The sequence below is a fragment of the Hyla sarda genome, chromosome 11 (genome assembly GCF_029499605.1).
Source record: "Hyla sarda isolate aHylSar1 chromosome 11, aHylSar1.hap1, whole genome shotgun sequence".
NCBI classification, from domain to species: domain Eukaryota; kingdom Metazoa; phylum Chordata; class Amphibia; order Anura; family Hylidae; genus Hyla; species Hyla sarda.
Window position 1 is genome coordinate 102,990,842 of NC_079199.1, and position 25,204 is coordinate 103,016,045.

Sequence of the window (25,204 nt, forward strand, 5' to 3'; positions counted from 1 at the left end):
ATGCTGGAGCCGGCGCCGGGAGTTCGTGACGTCATAGCCCCGCCCTCTCGTGACGTCACGCCCCCTCAATGCAAGTCTATGGGAGGGGGCGTGACGGCTGTCACGCCCCCTCCCATAGACTTGCATTGAGGGGACGGGGCGTGACGTCACACAGGGGGCGGAGTCGTGACGTCACGATACTCCGTCCCCGTGGTCGGGAGGCATAAGACTTGGAGCCTCCAGCGCTTCCTGCAGTGCTCACAGGTGGGTGCTGCATGCTAGATTTCGGGGGCCCCCCCGCGATCAGACATCTTATTCCCTATCCTTTTGATAGGGGATAAGATGTCTATGGCCGGAGTACCCCTTTAATGTTCTCTGTACGGTGTGTAAAGGGGAGAAGCGAATTTGGAGCTTTGCACCAGAAAAAGCGAACTCCAACCATTCAAAAATAGATTATGCTCAGCGTTTAGGACAAACGGGAGCTCGTGATGTCATATCCCCGCCCCCTCATGATGTCTCATCCCGCCCCCTCAATGCAAGTCTATGGGAGGGGGCGTGACGCCCCCTCCCATAGACTTGCATTGAGAAGGCAGGACGTGACATATTTAGGGGCCGGGGATATGACATCACAAGCTCCGGCACCAGCTTTAGCATAGACTTGCATTGAGGGGGGCGGGGCGTGAAATCATGAGGGGGTGGGGCTACAACATCACGAGCTCCCGGCACTGACTCCAGCGTTCGGAACAGTTTGCTCCAAACGCTGAGCAGAAGAGTACCCCTTTAAATTATTTGTATATTGCCCCCGAGCGCTACTGATAACACCACTGAACCAGTCACCCTGATATGTCTGTGGAAGAGAAAAAAGGAGACCAGAGGGGGGCGCCTTGTGTGATACCGTATACAACACAGCAATAGGGGGTCAAGATAGACAAACCCCTAGGTAGTGACTGCTCACCTGAGAGCAAGTAAGAACTTGCGTATCAACCCACACTGGGGTTACCAGGAGTTGTAGAGATGGTAGGACTGCTGCTAAGCCGGAGGTCGCAGGAGAAGAGGAACAACCAATCCTGATGGAACTTAGGTATGAAGAAAAAAAGACCTCAAAAGGCTCTGCAGATTCCCAAAAAGTAAACCAAAACAGATGTGGTGGTAGTACAAAGCACTGGGAGGTTTATTGTAATAGATACAATAAAATACAGATTACGCGTTTCGGGGGAGCCACCCCCTTCTTCATACTCTGATCCGAAGAAGGGGGTGGCTCCCCCGAAATGCGTAATCTGTATTTTATTGTTTTATCTGTTACAATAGACCTCCCAGTGCTTCGTACTACCACCACATCTCTGGTTTGGTTTACTTTTTGGGAATCTGCAGCGCCTTTTGAGGTCTTTTTTTCTTCATACCCTGATATGTCGAGATCTGATATTTACTTTCAACCCACCCTAGACCCCTGTGATGTCATATATGATGTAACATTGAGGAAGGTCATCAAGAGGAGACCCCAATTGTCTCAGCGTCATTGCCACATACACCCATGTTTCGGCATGTACCGTTTTTTCCACCCCAAATTTAAGAGGTGTCAGTAGACCCATCTATTCACACTCATATCTGGTCATCTTGTTTGGGGAAATCTTCAGCCAGCCGATGGGTTCTGATCAGGGCTCAAGTCCTGCAGGAACGCATGGGAACTGAGTTCCTGCACTTATTCCATAGCAGGAACACTGTTCCCATTAGGAGGAGTCATTCAGGACCAGCTTAGAAATCTTGGGTGAGTTCCTACCCTTTTTCCCCAGGACTTGACCCCTGGTTCTGATCCATCCTCATGTCATGTACTGAAGGTTTCCATGGTTCCTCGGACAATCTTCCTTTGCCGTGTGTAGGAGGTGACGTCCCATTGGATTAAAATTACCATAAAAGTGACAAAACTGGAGGAAAGTCATCTGAGGAGGAATTCAGCTTCCATCTTAAGGCTTTAGTGCTAAGATATTTCTGAAATTCATTCTGCAAGGGAAAAACACATATTTGGTGAAGAGTTGACTGATGCGTGAAACATGTATCCATAATACATGAAACAGTTCTCTATCTTCCCCTCGATATTATGAAAACCAGCTGAAGCTGACTGTCTCTAGCGCCTCCAAGGGGCAAGATCCCGGAAATATCTAGCTACACATGGGTCCTCTTCTTTTCGCAGGAGATTCTGGTCTGACCGATAATCACCTGTCATGTTTTGAGACTCTTTAAAGGGGTACTCTGGTGGAAAACAATGTTTTTTTAAATGAACTGGTACCAGAAAGTTAAACCAGTTTGTAAATTACTTCTATTAAAAAATCTTAATCCTTCCAGTACTTATCAGCTGCTGTATGTGCATGCTATACAGGAAGTTCTTTTCTTTTTGAATTTCCTTTCTGTCTGACCCACCATGTCATTGAAGGACCCAAAGTTAAAGGGGTACTCCGCTACAAAACATTTTTTTAATCAACTGGTGCCAGAAAGTTAAACAGATTTGTAAATTATTTCTATATAAAAATCTTTACCCTTCCAGTACTTATCAGCTGCTGTATGTTTCACAGGAAGTTGTGTAGTTCTTTCCAGTCTGTCCACAGTGCTCTCTGCTGACACCTCTGTCCATGTCAGGAACTGTCCAGAGTAGGAGCAAATCCCCATAGCAAACCAATCCTGCTCCGGACAGTTCCTGACATGGACAGAGGTGTCAGCAGAGAGCACTGTGGACAGACTGGAAAGAACTACACAACTTCCTGTGAAACATACAGCAGCTGATAAGTACTGTAAGGATAGGATTTTTAAATAGAAGTAGGGGATAAGATGTCTAGGGACGGAGTACCCCTTTAATACCGTGATATCGTGGCTGTCCTTGCCCCACTTCGTCATGTACCTGAGCTCCTCCAGGTTGCGGGACGTCCTCATTTGCTCCATTAGTCGGTCGGTGTCTTTTATGTAGTTCCGGTTCAGATCCAGACACCTGAGGCTCCGACTGTTCTTCAGCAACTCCAGAAATGAGACGTATTCATCTGTCAGCCCGATACTCTGCAGCCTGGGGGGAAAAAACAATAGGAGGATAGGGGATAAGATGTCTGATTGGCATTGGGGACCCCCGAAATCTCTTGCGTGGCACCCCAGTCATCCGTGTACTCCGTTCCGTGTCAGATGACTGGTGACTGCAGCTGCCACGCCCCCTCCATTCATGTCTATGGGAGGAGGCGTGACTGCTACATAGTAGCCGTCACGCCTCCTCCCATAGACATGAATGGAGGGGACGTGGCGTGACATTACGAACGTGGTAGCTCCAAGCTTCCATGTTCTCGCCGCCGCCGGCGGCCCGAGATCGCAGGGTTTCCCTGGTGGTCAGACATCTTATCCCCTATACTTTGGATAGGGGATAAGATGTCTTTGGCCGGATAACCCCTTTAAAGGGACTCCCCCCTCCCTATACCACAGGAATGAACCAACCAGTAATGGAGCGGAGTGTTAGTGTAGCATGTGGTACGGTGTATAGCTTAGGGAACCTGTGCTGTATATTGTACTGTCATGCTTTGTGCGATTGTAATTTATTGTATGATTTGTAATGACGAATAAAGCTCTTTCAATACCCTGGATAGGGGATAAGATGTTTTTCGGCGGAGTACTCCTTTAACACTGTCTATGAAGGAAACTTGGTAAATTCTCTAATATTTGTTCATGATGGACAGTGAAGACCAGGGACGTGCACAGACATTTTGGGGGGCAGGGGGGTTAAGTATAAAAATGGGCTGTTCATTTACCTTGATATTACTTAAAGAGGAGGCATCAAAAGGGCAGGGGTTCAAACCCCGTTTCTAGTCTTTGTGCGGATATCCCTGGTGGAAACATCTGGAACATCTAGATCAGTGGTCTCCAAGCTGTGGCCTCCAGGTGCCGCAAAACATATAGGAGTCCAGAGTTATGAGACCACTGATCTAGGAGAACTCAGCTGGTAAACTTCATGGAACGTTCAAGAACTTCCACCAGACAGTCAACGGCCACCATTGGAGACCAGTGATTTAGGAGGACTCAGCTGGTAAACTTCATGGAACGTTCAAGAACTTCCACCTGACAGTCAACGGCCACCATTGGAGACCACTGATCTAGGAGGACTCAGCTGGTAAACTTCATGGAACGTTCAAGAACTTCCACCTGACAGTCAACGGCCACCATTGGAGACCACTGATCTAGGAGAACTCAGCTGGTAAACTTCATGGAACGTTCAAAAACTTCCACCAGACAATCAACGGCCACCATTGGAGACCACTGATCTAGGAGGACTCAGCTGGTAAACTTCATGGAACGTTCAAGAACTTCCACCAGACAGTCAACGGCCACCATTGGAGACCACTGATGTAGACGATCATTCTCATATTTTCCATGCCCTTCTATTCACCTTTTTGAGACAAAACGACTCTTCTTAAGACTGCACATCAGTTATGGGTTCCCCTTTACGTCCCTATAGATGTTATACTCACTGTAATTCCTCTATCCGGCAGCTTGGACCAGACAGGGCGCCCATCAGATCCCCAAAATGAGGACCAACTAGGTTGTTATAGGACAAGTCGAGTGTCTTCAGGGACTGGTTCTTGCGTAGCGCCATTGCCAGATGTGCACAGGCTCTGTCTGTCAAGTGGACATCTCTCAAACTGCAAGGAACATAAGTTGGTGTATTATACCCTGCTCCAAAAAATAAAGGGGACACTAAGATAACACCTCCTAAATCTAAATGAACTAATCGTATGAAATACTTTCCTCTTTACATAGTTGAATGTGACAACAAAATCACCAAAAATTATCAATGGAAATGAAATGTATTAACCCCTGGAGGTCTGGATATGGAGTCACCCTCAAAATCACAGAGGAAAACCCCACTAAAGCATCCGCCAACTCCTGGACAGTCTGTGGTGGATGGAGCGAGAAGTCCCAGATGTGATCAATTGGATTCAGGGGAACGGGCGGCCAGTCCATAGCATCAATGCCTTCCTCTTGTAGGAACTGCTGACACACTCCAGCCACATGAGATGCCTGATGAAGCCGCGCTTGTGCGGTGAAACGCGTTGCATTTTAATAAACCTTTTATACTCACCTGATGTGCCTGTTCCGAGTCAGCGCCGCAAAAGACCCACCGCACCTTTGAAGTCCATTTGTCTCTATAGGACTGTTATAGCAGTGCCGGTCATCTGTTTCGTTGGTATCCTATTTTTTCTTGTTTCTCTATAGGTCTGGCTTGTTGTTACACATTAAAGGGGTACTCTGCTGCTCAGCATTTGGAACAAACTGTGACGGCTGTCACACCCCCTCCCATAGACTTGTATTGAGGGGGCGGGGCTATGACATCACGAGCCCCCAGCGCCGGCTCCAGCGTTCGGAACAGTTTGTTCCAAATGCTGAGCAGCGGAGTACCCCTTTAATTGTTTCTACAGTATATAATCAGATGAGATGCCTTATACTCACATCAACTCCTCTATCCTGAAGGAAACACTGGACAGCGCCTCCATTAACTCCGTGAAGAGAGGGCCGACCAGCTGACTCCCACCCAGGTTAAGCTTCTGGAGAGATTGATTTCTCGATATAGTAGAAGCCAATTGGATACTGGACCTGTCTATCTTCGTGCCATTACAGCTCAATCTACATAAAAAAAAACGAAAAAATAAAATAAAATTAATAAAATGTATTGATCTATCACAGGTGCATGTACTTTTTATGCCCAAATATTCCAATTTATAATAAAATAATAAAAATATTTCCAGACAATGCCGGGCAGTAGTAGCCGTGGTTATCTTGAGTAAGTTAAAGGGGAACTCCACTGGAAATGTTTTATTTATTTTTTTGTTTTTAATCAACTGGCTCCAGAAAGTTAAACAGATTTGTAAATTACTTCTATTAAAAAATCTTAATCCTTCCAGTACTTATGAGCTTCTGACGTTAAGGTTGTTCTTTTCTGTCTAAGTGCTCTCTGATGACACGTTACTTCTATTAAAAAATTTTAATCCTTCCAGTACTTATGAGCTTCTGAAGTTAAGGTTGTTCTTTTCTGTCTAAGTGCTCTCTGATGACACGTTACTTCTATTAAAAAATCTTAATCCTTTCACTACTTATGAGCTTCTCAAGTTAAGGTTGTTCTTTTCTGTCTAAGTGCTCTCTGATGACACCTGTCTCGGGAACCACCCGATTTGCTTCTACACTGGGCGGTTCCCGAGACACATGTCATCAGAGAGCACTTAGACAGAAAAGAACAACCTTAACTTCAGAAGCTCATAAGTACTGAAAGGATTAAGATTTTTTAATAGAAGTAGTTTACAAATCTGTTTAACTTTCTGGAGCCAGTTGATATATATAAAAAAGTTTTTTCTGGATAACCCCTTTAATCCTTCCAGTACTTATTAGCTGCTGAATACTACATAGGAAATTATTTTCTTTTTGGAACACAGAGCTCTCTGCTGACATCACGAGCACAGTGCTCTCTGCTGACACCTCTGTCCATTTTAAGAACTGTCCAGAGAAGGAGAAAATCCCCATAGCAAACATATGCTGCTCGGGACAGTTCCTAAAATGGACATAGATCTCAGCAGAGAGCACTGTGCTTGTGATGTCAGCAGAGAGCTCTGTGTTCCAAAAAGAAAATAATTTTCTCTGTAGTATTCAGCAGCTAATAAGTACTGGAAGCACTCTCTGCCTCTAGCACTGTGCAGGCGCACTGAGGAGGCAGGCGGCGGGAGCGAGCACTTACCAGGATTACACGCTGCGGCACGCACAGGGTATAAGCTAAGATGCGCATGCGCTGGGACCTGTGTGTCCATCACACAGCGGTCCCAGTGCTGACGTACAGGGGATAGGTGTGTCGGCGGCGGGGAATAGCGAACCTTGCGCCACGCCTATCCGACTGTGTGCGGCTACTATCAAAAAGGTTTTTTGGGGTGATAAAAACTAAGGTAAAAACACTACTGTATACAAAATCTACACACAGTACAAAGGCCGTGTAGAGGTTATATAGCCCCAAGTCCATGACAGTTGCACTTTAAAGGGGTACTCCACTGGAAAACTTTTTTTTTTTTTTTTTAAATGAACTTGTGCCAGAAAGTTAAACAGATTTGTAAATTACTTCTATTAAAAAATCTTAATCCTTCCAGTACTTATCAGCTGCTGCTATGATCCACAGGAAGTTCTTTACTTTTTGGATTTCTTTTCTGCCTGACCACAGAGCTCTCTGCTGACACCACTGTCCATTTTAGGAACTGTCCAGAGTAGGAGTAAATCCCCATAGAAAACCTCTCCTGCTCTGGACAGTTCCTAAACTGGACAGAGGTGTCAGCAGAGAGCACTGTGGTCAGGAAGAAAATAAATCCAAAAAGTAAAGAACTTCCTGTGGATCATAACAGCAGCTGATAAGTACTGGAAGGATTAAGATTTTTTTAATAGAAGTCATTTACAAATCTGTTTAACTTTCTGGCACCAGTTGTTTTAAAAAAATAAAATAAAAATGTGTCCCAGTGGAGTACCCCTTTAATACCTCCGTACCAGTGATGTCCATACTGTGGCCACAGACTGGAGACCATAGAGAGGAGATTTCCGCTGGTGACTTTCGTAGACAGTTTTCAGACTTTCCCCAGACCAACAACACACGGTCCTTGGTTTAGGACGAATCCCGTGCGTCCCGGTCCAGACATTGACGTTTACTCAGGAGTCAAGTCCTGGGAAAAAAGTGTGGGAACCCCCCCCAGATTTCCACTCAAGGACCGGTCCTGCAGGACTTCTGCTAATGGAAAGAGAGTTCCTGCTGTAGAAAAAGTGCAGGAACTCCGTTCCCCTGCGTTCCTGCCGGACTTGAGCCCTGCGTATACTCACGTTAGTTCTTCTATCCTGCACGTTGGCCTTGACAAGGCTCCCATCAACTCTCCGAACTGAGGCCCCTCCAGACCATTATCGGACAGATCGAGGGTCCGGAGATTGTGGCTCCGACTTATTAGAGAGGCCAAATGAGAAGACGAACCGTCCGTCAGGTCACAAGAGATCAGACTGTCGAGGCAAAGCAGATCAGACGTAAAAGATGGCCGAGAAACAATGTCTACCTGAGATTTCTGCTGTCTATGCTCCACTTCAGCTGACCAGGCCCACTTAAAGGGGTACTCTACTGGGAGTTTTTAGTTTTTTTAAATCAACTGGTGCCAGAAAGTTATACAGATTTGTAAATTACTTCTATTAAAAAAGCTTAATCCTTCCAGTACTTATTAGCTGCTGAATACTACAGAGGAAATTATTTTCTTTTTGGAACACAGAGCTCTCTGCTGACATCACACAGTGCTCTCTGCTGACATCTCTGTCCATTTTAGGAACTGTCCAGAGCAGCATATGTTTGCTATGGGGATTTTCTCCTACTCTGGACAGTTCTTAAAATGGACAGAGATGTCAGCAGAGAGCACTGTGCTCGTGATGTCAGCAGAGAGCTCTGTGTTCCAAAAAGAAAATAATTTCCTCTGAAGAAATCAGCAGCTAATAAGTACTGGAAGGATTAAGATTTTTTTTAATAGAAGTAATTTACAGATCTGTTCTGGCACCAGTTGATTTAAAAAAAAAATAAAATAAAATAAAAAGTTTTCCACCGGAGTACCCTTTAAAGGGGTACTCCGCTGGAAAACATTTTTTTTTTTAAATACACTGGTGCCAGAAAGTTTAACAGATTTGTAAATTACTTCTATTAAAAATTCTTAATCCTTCCAGTACTTATTAGCTGCTGAATGCTCCACAGGAAGTTCTTTTCTTTTTGAATTTCTGTCTGACCAAAGTGCTCTCTGCTGACATCTCTGTCCATGTCAAGAACTGTCCAGAGTAGGAGAAAATCCCCATAGCAAACCTCTACTACTCTGGACAGTTCCTGACATGGACAGAGGTGTCAGCAGAGAGCACTGTGGTCAGACAGAAAATAAACTCAAAAAGTAAAGAACTTCCTGTGGAGCATACAGCAGTTGATAAGTATTGGAAGGATTAAGATTTTTTTCATAAAAGTAACTTACAAATCTTTTTAACTTTCTGTCATCAGTTGATTTAAAAAAAAAATGTTTGCCAGTGGAGTACCCCTTTAATTTGTTTTATTTTTATTTTTCTATTTTATGAATTTATTTTTATGCAAAAATGTTTTTAAATGAATCCTCGTCCGACACGTTGCGCTCAGCTTTCTATATGAAATATATCAAATACAATAGAAATATATAAAATACATCAAATACAATAAAAATAAAATACATAAAAATAACAACATAAAAAAATTAAAATAAAGTATAAATAAAAATACATAAATAAAAACAAACTACATAAATAAAAATAAAATACATAAAAATATAAAAAACAAAAAACAAAAATAAAATACAAAAATAAAAACAAAATACATAAATAAAAATAAAATACATAAAAATAAAAAATACATAAAATATATAAAATACAATATAAGTGGGGCTCTAGCCCTGTTTTGAATCTATGTGTTCACGTCCCTGTCCAAGGTTAGGTGGGGGACACCGGACATCCCTTGCACTAGCACTTTAGCAGAGGTCTGTATACTGTATTCCAGTGGTCTCCAACCTGCGGACCTCCAGATGTTGCAAAATTACAACTCCCAGCAGGCCCAGACAGCCAAAAACCTGTTTGCCCCCTCCAGAGGATCCACACTGATCATGAAAGGTAAATCAAGGCTTCCCTTTTGCAAAACTTCAACTCCCAGCATGCCCGGACAGCCGTTGGCTGTCCGGGCATGCTGGGTGTTGTAGTTTTACAACATCTGGAGGTCCGCAGGTTGGAGACCACTGCTGTATTCATTACTTACCTCCATCGTGCCCCATAGTTACTTGTTGGATGTGTTCACCGTGGGATGATGCAATATGGCCATATACTGTGTCTTATCTGTCGTACCGCCATATAGTTGACTATCTTTATAGCGCTCATTGTGTAATGTGTAATCCTCAGTGTTAGGTGTCAATGTTGTCTGTAATTATTATATTGGAGTGATGTAACCTACATCGTCATTACTATTATACAGTACGAGATATATAAACCGTTCTGTATCCCAGAGACTCACAGGGCTGGGGCAAGGATTTTTGTCACCCCGGGACCCCGCCCATTGGCTCCACGCTTTGCCCCTCCCCACCTTACTACTGGGGTGACACACTGTAACAAACCTCCTCCTCATGTAATCACCTTACTACTGGGGTGACACACTGTAACAACCCCCCTCCTCATGTAATCTCCTTACTACTGGGGTGACACACTGTAACAAACCTCCTCCTCATGTAATCACCTTACTACTAGGGTGACACACTGTAACAAACCTCACCCTTATGTAATCTCCTTACTACTGGGGTGACACACTGTAACAAACCTCCTCCTCATGTAATCTCCTTACTACTGGGGTAACACACTGTAACAAACCTCCTCCTCATGTAATCTACTTACTACTGGGGTGACACACTGTAACAAACCCCCTCCTCATGTAATCTCCTTACTATTGGGGTGACACACTGTAACAAACCTCCTCCTCATGTAATCTCCTTACTACTGGGGTGACGCACTGTAACAAACCTCCTCCTCATGTAATCTCCTTACTACTGGGGTGACACTCGGTAATAAACCTCCTCCTCATCTAATCTCCTTACTACTGGGTTGACACACTGTAACAAACCTTCTCCTCATGTAATTACCTTACTACTGGGGTGACACACTGTAACAAACCCCCTCCTCATGTAATCTCCTTACTACTGGGGTGACACACTGTAACAAACCTCACCCTTATGTAATCTCCTTACTACTGGGGTGACACACTGTAACAAACCTCCTCCTCATGTAATCTCCTTACTACTGGGGTAACACACTGTAACAAACCTCCTCCTCATGTAATCTACTTACTACTGGGGTGACACACTGTAACAAACCCCCTCCTCATGTAATCTCCTTACTATTGGGGTGACACACTGTAACAAACCTCCTCCTCATGTAATCTCCTTACTACTGGGGTGACGCACTGTAACAAACCTCCTCCTCATGTAATCTCCTTACTACTGGGGTGACACTCGGTAATAAACCTCCTCCTCATCTAATCTCCTTACTACTGGGTTGACACACTGTAACAAACCTTCTCCTCATGTAATTACCTTACTACTGGGGTGACACACTGTAACAAACCCCCTCCTCATGTAATCTCCTTACTACTGGGGTGACACACTGTAACAAACCTCCTCCTCATGTAATCTCCTTACTACTGGGGTGACACACTGTAACAAACCTCCTCCTCATGTAATCTCCTTACTATTGGGGTGACACACTGTAACAAACCTCCTCCTCATGTAATCTCCTTACTACTGGGGTGACACACTGTAACAAACCTCCTCCTCATGTAATCTCCTTACTACTGGGGTGACACACTGTAACAAACCTCCTCCTTATGTAATCCCCCTTACTACTGGGGTGACACACTGTAACAAACCTCCTCCTCATGTAATCTCCTTACTACTGGGGTGATACACTGTAACAAACCTCCTCCTCATGTAATCTCCTTACTACTGGGGTGACACACTGTAACAAACCTCCTCCTCATGTAATCTCCTTACTACTGGGGTGACACACTGTAACAAACCTCCTCCTCATGTAATCTCCTTACTACTGGGGTGACACACTGTAACAAACCTCCTCCTTATGTAATCCCCCTTACTACTGGGGTGACACACTGTAACAAACCTCCTCCTCATGTAATCTCCTTACTACTGGGGTGACACACTGTAAAAAAACTCCTCCTCATGTAATCTCCTTACTACTGGGGTGATACACTGTAACAAACCTCCTCCTCATGTAATCTCCTTACTACTGGGGTGACACACTGTAACAAACCTCCTCCTCATGTAATCTCCTTACTACTGGGGTGACACACTGTAACAAACCTCCTCCTTATGTAATCCCCCTTACTACTGGGGTGACACACTGTAACAAACCTCCTCCTCATGTAATCTCCTTACTACTGGGGTGACACACTGTAAAAAACCTCCTCCTCATGTAATCTCCTTACTACTGGGGTGAACCACTGTAACAAACCTCCTCCTCATGTAATCTCCTTACTACTGGGCTGACACACTGTAACAAACCTCCTCCTCATGTAATCTCCTTACTACTGGGGTGACACACTGTAACAAACCTCCTCCTCATGTAATCTCCTTACTACTGGGGTGACACACTGTAACAAACCTCCTCCTCATGTAATCACCTTACTACTGGGGTGACATTCGGTAATAAACCTCCTCCTCATGTAATCTCCTTACTACTGGGGTGACACACTGTAACAAACCTCCTCCACATATAATCTCCTTACTACTGGGGTGACACACTGTAACAAACCTTCTCCTCATGTAATCTCCTTACTACTGGGGTGACACACTGTAACAAACCTCCTCCTCATGTAATCTCCTTACTACTGGGGTGATACACTGTAAAAAACCTCCTCCTCATGTAATCTCCTTACTACTGGGGTGATACACTGTAACAAACCCCCTCCTCATGTAATCTCCTTACTACTGGGGTGACACACTGTAACAAACCCTCCTCCTCATGTAATCTCCTTACTACTGGGGTGACACACTGTAACAAACCTCCTCCTCATGTAATCTCCTTACTACTGGGGTGATACACTGTAACAAACCCCCTCCTCATGTAATCTCCTTACTACTGGGGTGACACACTGTAACAAACCCTCCTCCTCATGTAATCTCCTTACTACTGGGGTGACACACTGTAACAAACCTCCTCCTCATGTAATCTCCTTACTACTGGGGTGACACACTGTAACAAACCTCCTCCTCATGTAATCTCCTTACTACTGGGGTGACACACTGTAACAAACCTCCTCCTCATGTAATCTCCTTACTACTGGGGTGACACACTGTAACAAACCTCCTCCTCATGTAATCACCTTACTACTGGGGTGACATTCGGTAATAAACCTCCTCCTCATGTAATCTCCTTACTACTGGGGTGACACACTGTAACAAACCTCCTCCTCATGTAATCACCTTACTACTGGGGTGACATTCGGTAATAAACCTCCTCCTCGTGTAATCTCCTTACTACTGGGGTGACACACTGTAACAAACCTCCTCCTCATCTAATCTCCTTACTACTGGGTTGACACACTGTAACAAACCTTCTCCTCATGTAATTACCTTACTACTGGGGTGACACACTGTAACAAACCCCCTCCTCATGTAATCTCCTTACTACTGGGGTGACACACTGTAACAAACCTCCTCCTCATGTAATCTCCTTACTACTGGGGTGACACACTGTAACAAACCTCCTCCTCATGTAATCTCCTTACTATTGGGGTGACACACTGTAACAAACCTCCTCCTCATGTAATCTCCTTACTACTGGGGTGATACACTGTAACAAACCTCCTCCTCATGTAATCTCCTTACTACTGGGGTGACACACTGTAACAAACCTCCTCCTCATGTAATCTCCTTACTACTGGGGTGACACACTGTAACAAACCTCCTCCTCATGTAATCTCCTTACTACTGGGGTGACACACTGTAACAAACCTCCTCCTTATGTAATCCCCCTTACTACTGGGGTGACACACTGTAACAAACCTCCTCCTCATGTAATCTCCTTACTACTGGGGTGACACACTGTAAAAAACCTCCTCCTCATGTAATCTCCTTACTACTGGGGTGATACACTGTAACAAACCTCCTCCTCATGTAATCTCCTCACTACTGGGGTGATACACTGTAACAAACCTCCTCCTCATGTAATCTCCTTACTACTGGGGTGATACACTGTAACAAACCTCTTCCTCGTGTAATCTCCTTACTACTGGGGTGACACAATGTAAACAAACCTCCTCCTCATGTAAACCCACTTACTACTGGGTGACACACTGTAACAAACCTCCTCCTCATGTAATCTCCTTACTACTGGGGTGACACACTGTAACAAACCTCCTCCTCATCTAATCTCCTTACTACTGGGGTGACACACTGTAACAAACCTCCTCCTCATGTAATCTCCTTACTACTGGGGTGACACACTGTAACAAACCTCCTCCTCATGTAATCTCCTTACTACTGGGGTGGCACACTGTAACAAACCTCCTCCTCATGTAATCTCCTTACTACTGGGGTGACACTCTGTAACAAACCTCCTCCTCATCTAATCTCCTTACTAATGGGGTGACACACTGTAACAAACCTCCTCCTCATGTAATTTTCTTACTACTGGGGTGACACACTGTAACAAACCTCCTCCTCATGTAATCTCCTTACTACTGGGGTGACACACTGTAGCAAACCTCCTCTTCATGTTATCTCCTTACTACTGGGGTGACACACTGTAACAAACCTCCTCCTCATGTAATCACCTTACTACTGGGGTGACACACTGTAACAAACCTCCTCCTCATGTAATCTCCTTACTACTGGGGTGGCACACTGTAACAAACCTCCTCCTCATGTAATCTCCTTACTACTGGGGTGACACACTGTAACAAACCTCCTCCTCATGTAATCTACTTACTACTGGGGTGACACACTGTAACAAACCTCCTCCTCATGTAATCTCCTAACTACTGGGGTGACACACTGTAACAAACCTCCTCCTCATGTAATCTCCTTACTACTGGGGTGACACACTGTAACAAATCTCCTCCTCATGTAATCTCCTTACTACTGGGGTGACACACTGTAACAAACCTCCTCCTTATGTAATCCCCCTTACTACTGGGGTGACACACTGTAACAAACCTCCTCCTCATGTAATCTCCTTACTACTGGGATGACACACTGTAACAAACCTCCTCCTCATGTAATCTCCTTACTACTGGGGTGACACACTGTAACAAACCTCCTCCTCATGTAATCTCCTCACTACTGGGATGACACACTGTAACAAACCTCCTCCTCATGTAATCTCCTTACTACTGGGGTGACACACTGTAACAAACCTCCTCCTCATGTAATCTCCTTACTACTGGGGTGACACACTGTAACAAACCTCCTCTTCATGTTATCTCCTTACTACTGGGGTGACACACTGTAACAAACCTCCTCCTCATGTAATCTCCTTACTACTGGGGTGACACACTGTAACAAACCTCCTCTTCATGTTATCTCCTTACTACTGGGGTGACACACTGTAACAAACCTCCTCCTCATGTAATCTCCTTACTACTGGGGTGACACACTGTAACAAACCACCTCCTCATGTAATCAATCAGGGGTTTTGGCATGGTTTTTCTGGATGGGCGGGTGCTTCAGATGCTGGTTTACTTTATTGCTGTGGCAGAGAGGCGCCCCCATTAAGAGTGCGCTCTAGGCTGGTGCCTATTTTGCCTATAGGCGGAGCCGGCCCTGGAGACTCATATACACTGAAGAAGTCGTATACTCACGTTAGTTCCTCTATGCTACATGTTGGTTTGGACAGAGCCTCCACCAAGTCACTGAACCGCGGTCCTGACAAGTTGTTATACGACAGGTCGAGTTTCTTCAGGGACTGGTTTTTAGTCACAGCAGAAGATAACTGAGGACAGCAATCGTGCGTCAGACTGTTACTGCTCAAGCTGGTAAATAAAGATGCAAAACATATGTATTATAAACAGTGAACGAAACTACAAAAAAAAAACATATATTCATATATGTATATATACTTCGTGACTTAAAGGGGTACTCCACTGCTAGACATCTTATCTACTATCGTAAGGATAGGGGATAAGATGTCTGATCGCGGGGATCCCGCTGCTGGGAACCCCCCATGATCTCCTGGAGCACCCGGTGTTATAAACAAACAAAAGCGGGGTCCCATGGCAGTGGTCATGACATCACGGCCACACCCCTCGTGATGTCATGCTAAGCCCCCTCCATTCATGTCTATGGGAGGGGGCGTGTCGGCAGACACGCCCCCTTCCATAGACATGAATGGAGGGGGCGTGATGTGAAGTCACAAGGGGGCCTGACCGTGACCTCACGATCATGGCCTCCGGCTCCTAGGGTTCTTAACAAAATGTATGGAGCACTGGAGTACCCCTTTAAATATATTGGGAACACACATTACACTGCCATTTTGTCAGACCAACCAGGTGTTCTCAGGTGCTCTACCTACACCAACATACCAAAGTCTTACCCCAAATTGACTTGTGACAGGGCCCGGAAAACTAGAAAAAAAACTATACTAACTGCAGCAGCCCCCTATACCTGCCACCATGTCTTCTATTTACTGTTTTACGCTGGATGGATTTTTCTCCGCGCATTTAAGGAGTTGTCCGAAGAAAAAAAAATCCTTTGTATAGTGTCAAAAAATATATTAGAGCAATTTACTAATATAATGTTATTAGCCGTAGTGCACAGGTCTCCCCCTTGTAGCTGTGACCTGTGACCTCACAGGCTGTCAAAGCAGTTTGTTCCGTTCCTCCTCCCCCCTCCCCTCCTGTATGTTCAGGACAAGACCAGTGATGTGAAGGGGGTGGGAGCTGGTATTCCTGCTCATTAGATTTATGACTCATTAGATAAGGCAGCAGTGTGACTGAGAGAGCTTCCTGCTGCCTTATCTAATGAGTCATAAATCTAATGAGCAGTAATATGATCTTCCCCCTCTTCACATCACTGGTCTCATCCTGAGAAGCCAGTAGGGTAGAGGGGAGGGGGGAGCGTGCAGACTGCTTTCACTGCCTGTGAGGTGAAGTCACAGCTACAAGGGAGAGAGCACAGATGATGATGACAGATCTGGGCACTATGGCTAATAACATTATATTAGTAAATTACTTTATTATATATATTGAGAACATACACAGGTTGTTTACTTTGCTGGATAACCCCTTATAGAGGCAAGGAAACTCATTATATTGTATTCTGTTTAATGGCACCTAACAAAGGAAACCTGCTCCCCAAAATATAGATATGTTTATAATTTATATTTATGAATTATATGTCTCTGATTTGGGTTAGAAAGATGGGCGAATCGAAAATATGTCACAACTTTGGAACTCCAAGGTGGACCCCGGTGGGTTATGCTCCACCAAATATTGACTTTTCCTCCACAGATGGTTCTTATGGAGCATCTGGATGTGTCTAAAAGAATGAAGAACTACATTAAAGGGGTACTTCACCCCTAGACATAGGATAGGGGATAAGATGTCTGATTGCGGGGGTCCCGCCACTGGGGACCTCTGCGATCTTGAATGCGGCACCCCAGACATCCGATGCACGTAGCGAGCTTCACTCCGTACCAGATGACTGGCGATACGGGGCGGAAGCTCGTGACGCCAGGGTCATGCCCCACCCGTGACGTCACGGCCATGCCCCCTCAATGCAAGTCTATGGGAGGGGGCGTGACGCAGTCATGCCCCCTCCCATAGACTTGCATTGAGGGGGCATGGCTGTGACGTCACGAGTGGGGCATGACCCTGGCGTCACGAGCCTCCACCCCGCATCGTCAGTCATCCAACACGGAGCGAAGTTTGCTCCGTACACCGGATGTCTGGTGTGCTGCATTCGAGAATGCGGGGGTACCCAGCGACGGGACCCCCGCAATCAGACTTGCATTGAGGGGGCATGGCCGAGACGTCACGAGCCTCCGGCGCTGCACCCGACTCTCTAAACAAACGCCAGGTGCAGCAGGGAGATTGCAGGGGTCCCCAGCGGCAGGAACCCCCACGATTAGACGTCTTATCCCCTATACTTTGGATAGGGGATAAGATGTCTAGGGGCGGAGTACCCCTTTAAAGTGTCATCATGTAAATATGTTGGCAGGTATTCTCTATGAGTTCCTACTGAGAGTGTTTGTTATGGAAACTTGATTTCCACGGTTCTAGATCATGTCCTTTGGGTCTGTCCGCCAGTTCACAACAGATTTTCGAGTATTAAAGGGGTATTCCAGGAAAAAACTATTTTTTTTTTAGATCAACTGGCTCCAGAAAGTTAAACAGATTTGTAAATTACTTCTATTAAAAAAATCTTAATCCTTCCAATAATTATCAGCTACTGAAGTTGAGTTGTTCTTATCTGTCTGGAAACAGTGCTCTCTGCTGACATCTCTGCCTGTCTCGGGAACTGCACAGAGTAGAAGAAGTTTGCTATGGGGATTTGCTTCAACTCTGGACGGTTCCCGAGACAGGTGTCATCAGAGAGCACTTAGACAGAAAAGAACAACTCAACTTCAGCAGCTTATAAGTACTGAAAGGATGAAGTTTTTTTTTTTTTTTTATAGAAGTAATTTACAAATCTGTTTAACTTTCTGGAGCCAGTTGATATATATAAAAAAAGTTTTTTTCCTGGATAACCCCTTTAACTTACCTCAACTTCTGGATCCTGCAGTCTGTTTGATTTAATGCAGAACATATGAAGTCGACATCTCCATCCTTTAGATTGTTGTCACGAAGGCTAAAATACATAAAACACATTACGTTACCGGTGTGACCTTCTCCAAATAGGTACTAAAAAACTTTATTTATATATATATATATATATATATATATATATATATATATATATATATATACTGGCTCCAGAAAGTTAAACAGATTTGTAAATCACTTCTATTAAAAAATCTTAATCCTTTCAGTACTTATGAGCTGCTGAAGTTGAGTTGTTCTTTTCTGTCTAAGTGCTCTCTGATGACACTTGTCTCAAGAACTGTCCAGAGTAGAAGCAAATCCCCATAGCAAACCTCTTCTACTCTGTGAAGTTCCCGAGACAAGCAGAGATGTCAGCAGAGAGCACTGGTGCCAGACAGATAAGAACAACTCAACTTCAGTAGCTGATAATTATTGGAAGGATTAAGATTTTTTAATAGAAGTAATTTACAAATCTGTTTAACTTTCTGGAGCCAGTTGATATAAATAAAAAAGTTTTTTCCTGGAATACCCTTTTAAGATAAAAGAAAAGGCAAATGGGAAAAAAGTCACCGAACTGTATATGGAGTAGACGTCAGTGTACCAATACTTCAATGATTTGGGTTAGAAAGATGGGCAAATCTAAAATATGTCCCCGGTGCTATCTAAAAAGATAAAGATGTAGAGCTAAGGGCAAAACATTTCTAAAGTATTCTCTAAAACTGATGTAAAAAACTCTTCGCAACGACATGATACCCAAAATATTAAAGGGGTACTCGTCTAGAAAATATATTTTTTAAATCAACTGGTGCCAGAAAGTTAAACAGATTTGTAAATTACTTTTATTTAAAAATCTTAATTCTTCCAGTACTTATCAGCTTCTGTATATTGCGCAGGAAGTTCTTTTCTTTTTGAATTTCCTTTTTGTCTGACCACAGTGCTCTCTGCTGACACCTCTGTCCATTTTAGGAACTGTCCTGAGTAGGAGCAAATCCCCATAGCAAAACAATCCTGCTCTAGACAGTTCCTGACATGGACAGAGGTGTCAGCAGAGAGCACTGTGTTCAGACAAAAAGGAAATTCAAAATGGATAGAACTTCCTGTGCAACATATAGCAGCTGATATGTACTGGAAGGATTAAAGGGGTTATCCAGGAAAATAACTTTTTTTTTATATATCAACTGGCTCCAGAAAGGTAAACAGATTTGTAAATTACTTCTATTAAAATGTTTTAATCCTTTCAGTACTTATAAGCTTATGAAGTTAAGGTAGTTCTTTTCTGTCTAAGTGCTCTCTGATGACAAATGTCTCGGGAACTGTCCAGTTTAGAAGAGGTTTGCTATGGGGATTTGCATCTAAACTGGGCAGTTCCCGAGACACGTGTGATCAGAGAGCACTTAGACAGAAAAGAACAACCTTAACTTCAGAAGCTCATAAGTACTGAAAGGATTAAGATTTTATAATAGAAGTAATTTATAAATCTGTTTAACTTTCTGGAGCCAGTTGATATATATATATATATATATATATATATAAAGTTTTTTCCTGGATAACCCCTTTAAGATTTTTAAATAGAAGTAATTTATAAATCTGTTTAACTTTTTGGCACCAGTTGATTTAAATAATAATGTTTTCCAGAGGAGTACCCCTTTAAACTAGATGTCCTCTTCTGATAAAAAGAAAGAATCTTCTTACCTGAGGTCCTTTACAGTATGTAGAGCTCCACACAGTCTTTCCAATCCCTCCCTTTGAATACTACACGATTCTAGATTGAGTCTTTTGGTCTCTACACAAGATTCTAGAATAAATGGAAATACGCTGCAGTCTAGCGGTGTCAAATGTACGTAAGAAAAGTCGAAACATTTGCCCGATCCCAAAGATTCCAAAATGAGAGCCTTGTTTCTGGTCTCAAAAAGATAGACAAATGCCCCCAGGAGCCTTCGGTTGTCATCTTTGTATTCGTTCTCCTTCCAGGTCTCATGGATGGTCTGTAGAAGCCACTCAATAAGAATCTTTGACGTTTTGGTAGAAAACTCCCCCAAATAGTCTTTTAAAAAGGACGCGGTGGTTGTATCCGATAGGCCGCAGAGGAAACGAACAAATATGTCACCGCGGTTATCGTCAAAGAGTTGGGTTTTCTTCAGTGACTTATGGAGTTTCTCTGGGTTATAGTCCATATAGTGGACCAGAGCAGCAAAGAACTCCTGAATAGTGAGGTGTAGGAAGGAATAGGTTGGAGGTTGGTCGGCCTCGATGAGAAAACTTGATAGTAGAGGAGACGAAGCGTCAACATGGAAAGATCCCAGATCCAGACCATCGAAAATAATCAGGTGATTCATGACTCCATGTTCTGCCAACCATCCGATGGACTTTAGAAGATTCTGAACGTCATCTTTGTGCAGACTGTGGTTGGACAGAATGTTGGCCACAAATATCGCGAAGAGTTGGGTCACTGTTCTGGGTAAGAAGGTCACCGACTGACCACTACTTGTCTGGAAGCTTTTGGATAATACGGTACAGATGATCCAGCAGTAGGACGGGATATAACAGAACGTGTACAACGTGTCGTTCTCCTTCACATATTTAAACATTTTATTAGAAATGTCCTCATTTTGGAAAAACCCTTCGAAGTATTGTTTCCTCTCCTTGGGATAGAAGCCCATGATCTCGGACACCCTCTGAAAAACACCCGTACCTACCGATGCCAGTTTGGTTGGGCGACTGGTCATTAAGACGTAGCAGCCGGGAAGAAGGTACTGTTTGACCAAACTGACGACCACCACACCGAGACCATCCGCCTGTCTTACGTTGGTCAAGAGTTGATCGGACCAGAAATCCATTTGGTGAATCGTTTCATCCAGGCCATCGAATATGAAGAGCAGTTCTTCCGGCTTCTGTAAGATCTTTCCGAGATGATTCTGCAGGTGAGGGTACTCCCGAAGGATCAGCGTCTCCAGACTGACCTCCTCCAGGTGATTCAGTGTGCGGAATTTGAAGAAGAAGACGAAAGCAAATCTCTGGTAGAGTTTCCCGGTCACCCAGTCGTAGACAAACTTCTGCATGAGCGTGGTCTTCCCAACGCCCGGAACGCCCTTCACCATCACTGTATGCGGCGCATGCCCGATTTGGTGACACCATCGGAACAGCTTGTTGGGGACAATACGTTCCATGGTGGTTCTTTTATCATACATGCACTTCTCGTGTTTTATCCCGGTCATTATCAGCTCATTCTGAGGTTGTAGCTTTCTTTGGTCACTCGAGACAACCACGATGTTGACGTAGCGCTCAGAGATGTAGAAGATTTGCGAATCCAAGGTGGACCCTGGGGGTTTGTGCTCCACCAAATATTGACTTTTCCTCCACAGATGGTTTTTATGGAGCGTCTGGATGTCTAAAAGAATAGAGAACTACATTAAAGGGGTACTCCACCCCTAGACATAGGATAGGGGATAAGATGTTGGATTGCGGGGTCCCGCTGCTGGGTACCCCTGCGTTCTCGAATGAGGCACCTCAGACATCCGGTGCATGGAGCAAACTTCGCTCCGTGTTGGATGACTGGCGATGCGGGGTGGAGCATCATGACGTCACGGTTACGACTGGCTCGTGACATCACTTCCACGACCCGCTCGTGACATCATGGCCACGCCCCCCAATGCAAGTCTATAGAAGGGGGCGTGACGGACGTCACGCCCCCTTCCATAGACTTGCATTGAGGGGGCATGGCCATGACATCACGAGCGTGGCGCGGCCATGACATCACAAGCCTCCGGCGCTGCACCCGTCGCTCTAAACGAATGCCGGGTGCAGCAGGGAGACCAGCAGCGGGACCCCCGCGATCAGTCATCTGATCCCCTATCCTTTGGATATCTATTCGTTCTGATGCCATTGGCGGAGGTCTACCGTTACATTATCAGGCTTCGTTCACACGGAGGTCTTTACCTTTCAGCTCTGTAAACAGACATGGCCCGTGTTTATCCAGAATCATCTGTTCTATAAGGTGGTCACCTACAATATACAATATATTGTCACACAATGGACACGTTGTCGTAGCAGATCTTGTGTTGCCATCTTTTATTGGAAGGTCTGGGGTTGGTTTGTTTGCCCATATCATGCTCGCTCACTAGTTCTACATCACAATCTGTTTCTTCCAGCACAGCTTACTTGGTCATGTGATCACCAGTCTGACTTTCTTAATCTTTCAGTGTTGATGGTAACAACAGGATTTCATTACTGATTCTGACTTCCTGTGATCTACAGGACGACATCATCACCTACCAGATCCCCTTCTAATAACTTCTAGACCCCTCCAAGGTCTTATCTTATTTTTATGGGATCAGAATAAGTATAAATTACACAACTCGTCTCCAGCTCTGTCTGTATACTGCTGCTATCTCTATGGGATCAGGATATATAGTAGTTATACACCTCCCCTCCAGCTCTATCTGTATACTGCTGCTGCTATCTCTATGTGATCAGGATATATACCTCCTCTCCAGCTCTATCTGTATACTGCTGCTATCTCTATGTGATCAGGATATATAGTAGTTATACACCTCCCCTCCAGCTCTATCTGTATACTGCTGCTATCTCTATGGGATCAGGATATATAGTAGTTATACACCTCCCCTCCAGCTCTATCTGTATACTGCTGCTGCTATCTCTATGTGATCAGGATATATAGTAGTTATACACCTCCCCTCCAGCTCTATCTGTATACTGCTGCTATCTCTATGGGATCAGGATATATAGTAGTTATATACACCTCCCCTCCAGCTTTATCTGTATACTGCTGCTATCTCTATGGGATCAGGATATCCTGTATAGTTGTTATACTCCTTTTCAATGTTCTATAATAATATCTTATGCTGCACTATATAACAAAAACATTTAGTAAAGATTTTTAGAATGCGTCTTTAAATAAGAAGAGGACAATGACAGTATAATAGTCACCTGTCTGAAGGATTTCATCCAGTATTGTCACAAGGTTGGGATCGGAGCGTCCAATGGCTACAGAGAAGAGGCATTCCCAGAACCCTATTACACCTTTCCTTCCCTTTTGGAAAATATTTTGTATCAATCTCTCCGAGAAAATACTGGGGCAGAGGTCATTCCTCATTTGTATATAAGACTGAAATCCAGAAAATATCAATAAATAATATGAAATATAATAATACTAATTAATAAATGATGTAATATAGCTTTGTATATAGGAGACAGTATTATAGTAGTTATATTCTTGTACATAGGGGGCAGTATTATAGTAGTTATATTCTTGTATATAGGAGCAGTATTATAGTAGTTATATTCTTGTATATAGGAGCAGTATTATAGTAGTTATATTCTTGTATATAGGAGCAGTATTATAGTAGTTATATTCTTGTATATAGGAGCAGTATTATAGTAGTTATATTCTTGTATATAGGAGCAGTATTATAGTAGATATATTCTTGTATATAGGAGCAGTATTATAGTAGTTATATTCTTGTATATGGGAGGCAGTATTATAGTAGTTATATTCTTGTATACAGGAGCAGTATTATAGTAGTTATATTCTTGTATATAGGAGCAGTATTATAGTAGTTATATTCTTGTATATAGGAGCAGTATTATAGTAGTTATGTTCTTGTATATAGGAGGCAGTATTATAGTAGTTATATTCTTGTATATAGGAGCAGTATTATAGTAGTTATATTCTTGTATATAGGAGCAGTATTATAGTAGTTATATTCTTGTATATAGGAGCAGTATTATAGTAGTTATATTCTTGTATATAGGGACAGTATTATAGTAGTTATAGTCTTGTATATAGGAGCAGTATTATAGTAGTTATATTCTTGTATATAGGAGCAGTATTATAGTAGTTATAGTCTTGTATATGGGAGGCAGTATTATAGTAGTTATATTCTTGTATACAGGAGCAGTATTATAGTAGTTATATTCTTGTATGTAGGGGCAGTATTATAGTAGTTATATTCTTGTATATAGGAGGCAGTATTATAGTAGTTATATTCTTGTATATAGGAGCAGTATTATAGTAGTTATATTCTTGTATATAGGAGCAGTATTATAGTAGTTATATTCTTGTATATAGGAGCAGTATTATAGTAGTTATATTATTGTACATAGGGAGCAGTATTATAGTAGTTATATTCTTGTATATAGGAGCAGTATTATAGTAGTTATATTCTTGTATATAGGAGGCAGTATTATAGTAGTTATATTCTTGTATATAGGAGCAGTATTATAGTAGTTATATTCTTGTACATAGGAGCAGTATTATAGTAGTTATATTCTTGTATATAGGAGCAGTATTATAGTAGTTATATTCTTGTATATAGGAGCAGTATTATAGTAGTTATATTCTTGTATATAGGAGCAGTATTATAGTAGTTATATTCTTGTATATAGCAGCAGTATTATAGTAGTTATATTCTTGTATATAGGAGCAGTATTATAGTAGTTATATTCTTGTACCTAGGAGCAGTATTATAGTAGTTATAGTCTTGTATATAGGAGCAGTATTATAGTAGTTATATTCTTGTATATAGGAGCAGTATTATAGTAGTTATATTCTTGTATATAGGAGCAGTATTATAGTAGTTATATTCTTGTATATAGGAGCAGTATTATAGTAGTTATATTCTTGTATATAGAAGCAGTATTATAGTAGTTATATTCTTGTATATAGGAGCAGTATTATAGTAGTTATATTCTTGTATATAGGAGCAGCATTATAGTAGTTATATTCTTGTATATAGGAGGCAGTATTATAGTAGTTATATCCTTGTATATAGAAGCAGTATTATAGTAGTTATATTCTTGTATGTAGGAGGCAGTATTATAGAAGTTATA

At 43.0% G+C, this 25,204-nt stretch overlaps 1 protein-coding gene across 1 annotated transcript in view; it reads right to left on the reverse strand.

The window, feature by feature from the left end:
- Positions 1 to 1,338: 1,338 nt before the first annotated feature.
- Positions 1,339 to 25,204, reverse strand: part of LOC130295773 (NACHT, LRR and PYD domains-containing protein 12-like) — a 31,901-nt gene continuing 8,035 nt past the window's right edge. The window contains exons 3-12 of the mRNA XM_056546859.1: positions 23,303 to 23,480; positions 22,292 to 22,357; positions 20,048 to 21,743; positions 18,315 to 18,401; positions 15,416 to 15,586; positions 7,843 to 8,013; positions 5,452 to 5,625; positions 4,473 to 4,643; positions 2,870 to 3,028; positions 1,339 to 1,977 (exon numbers count right to left, since the gene is read on the reverse strand). Of these exons, the coding sequence (XP_056402834.1) occupies positions 1,941 to 1,977; positions 2,870 to 3,028; positions 4,473 to 4,643; positions 5,452 to 5,625; positions 7,843 to 8,013; positions 15,416 to 15,586; positions 18,315 to 18,401; positions 20,048 to 21,743; positions 22,292 to 22,357; positions 23,303 to 23,480 (2,910 nt within the window). The 3' untranslated portion in view covers positions 1,339 to 1,940. The remainder of the gene's footprint in view (positions 1,978 to 2,869; positions 3,029 to 4,472; positions 4,644 to 5,451; positions 5,626 to 7,842; positions 8,014 to 15,415; positions 15,587 to 18,314; positions 18,402 to 20,047; positions 21,744 to 22,291; positions 22,358 to 23,302; positions 23,481 to 25,204) is intronic.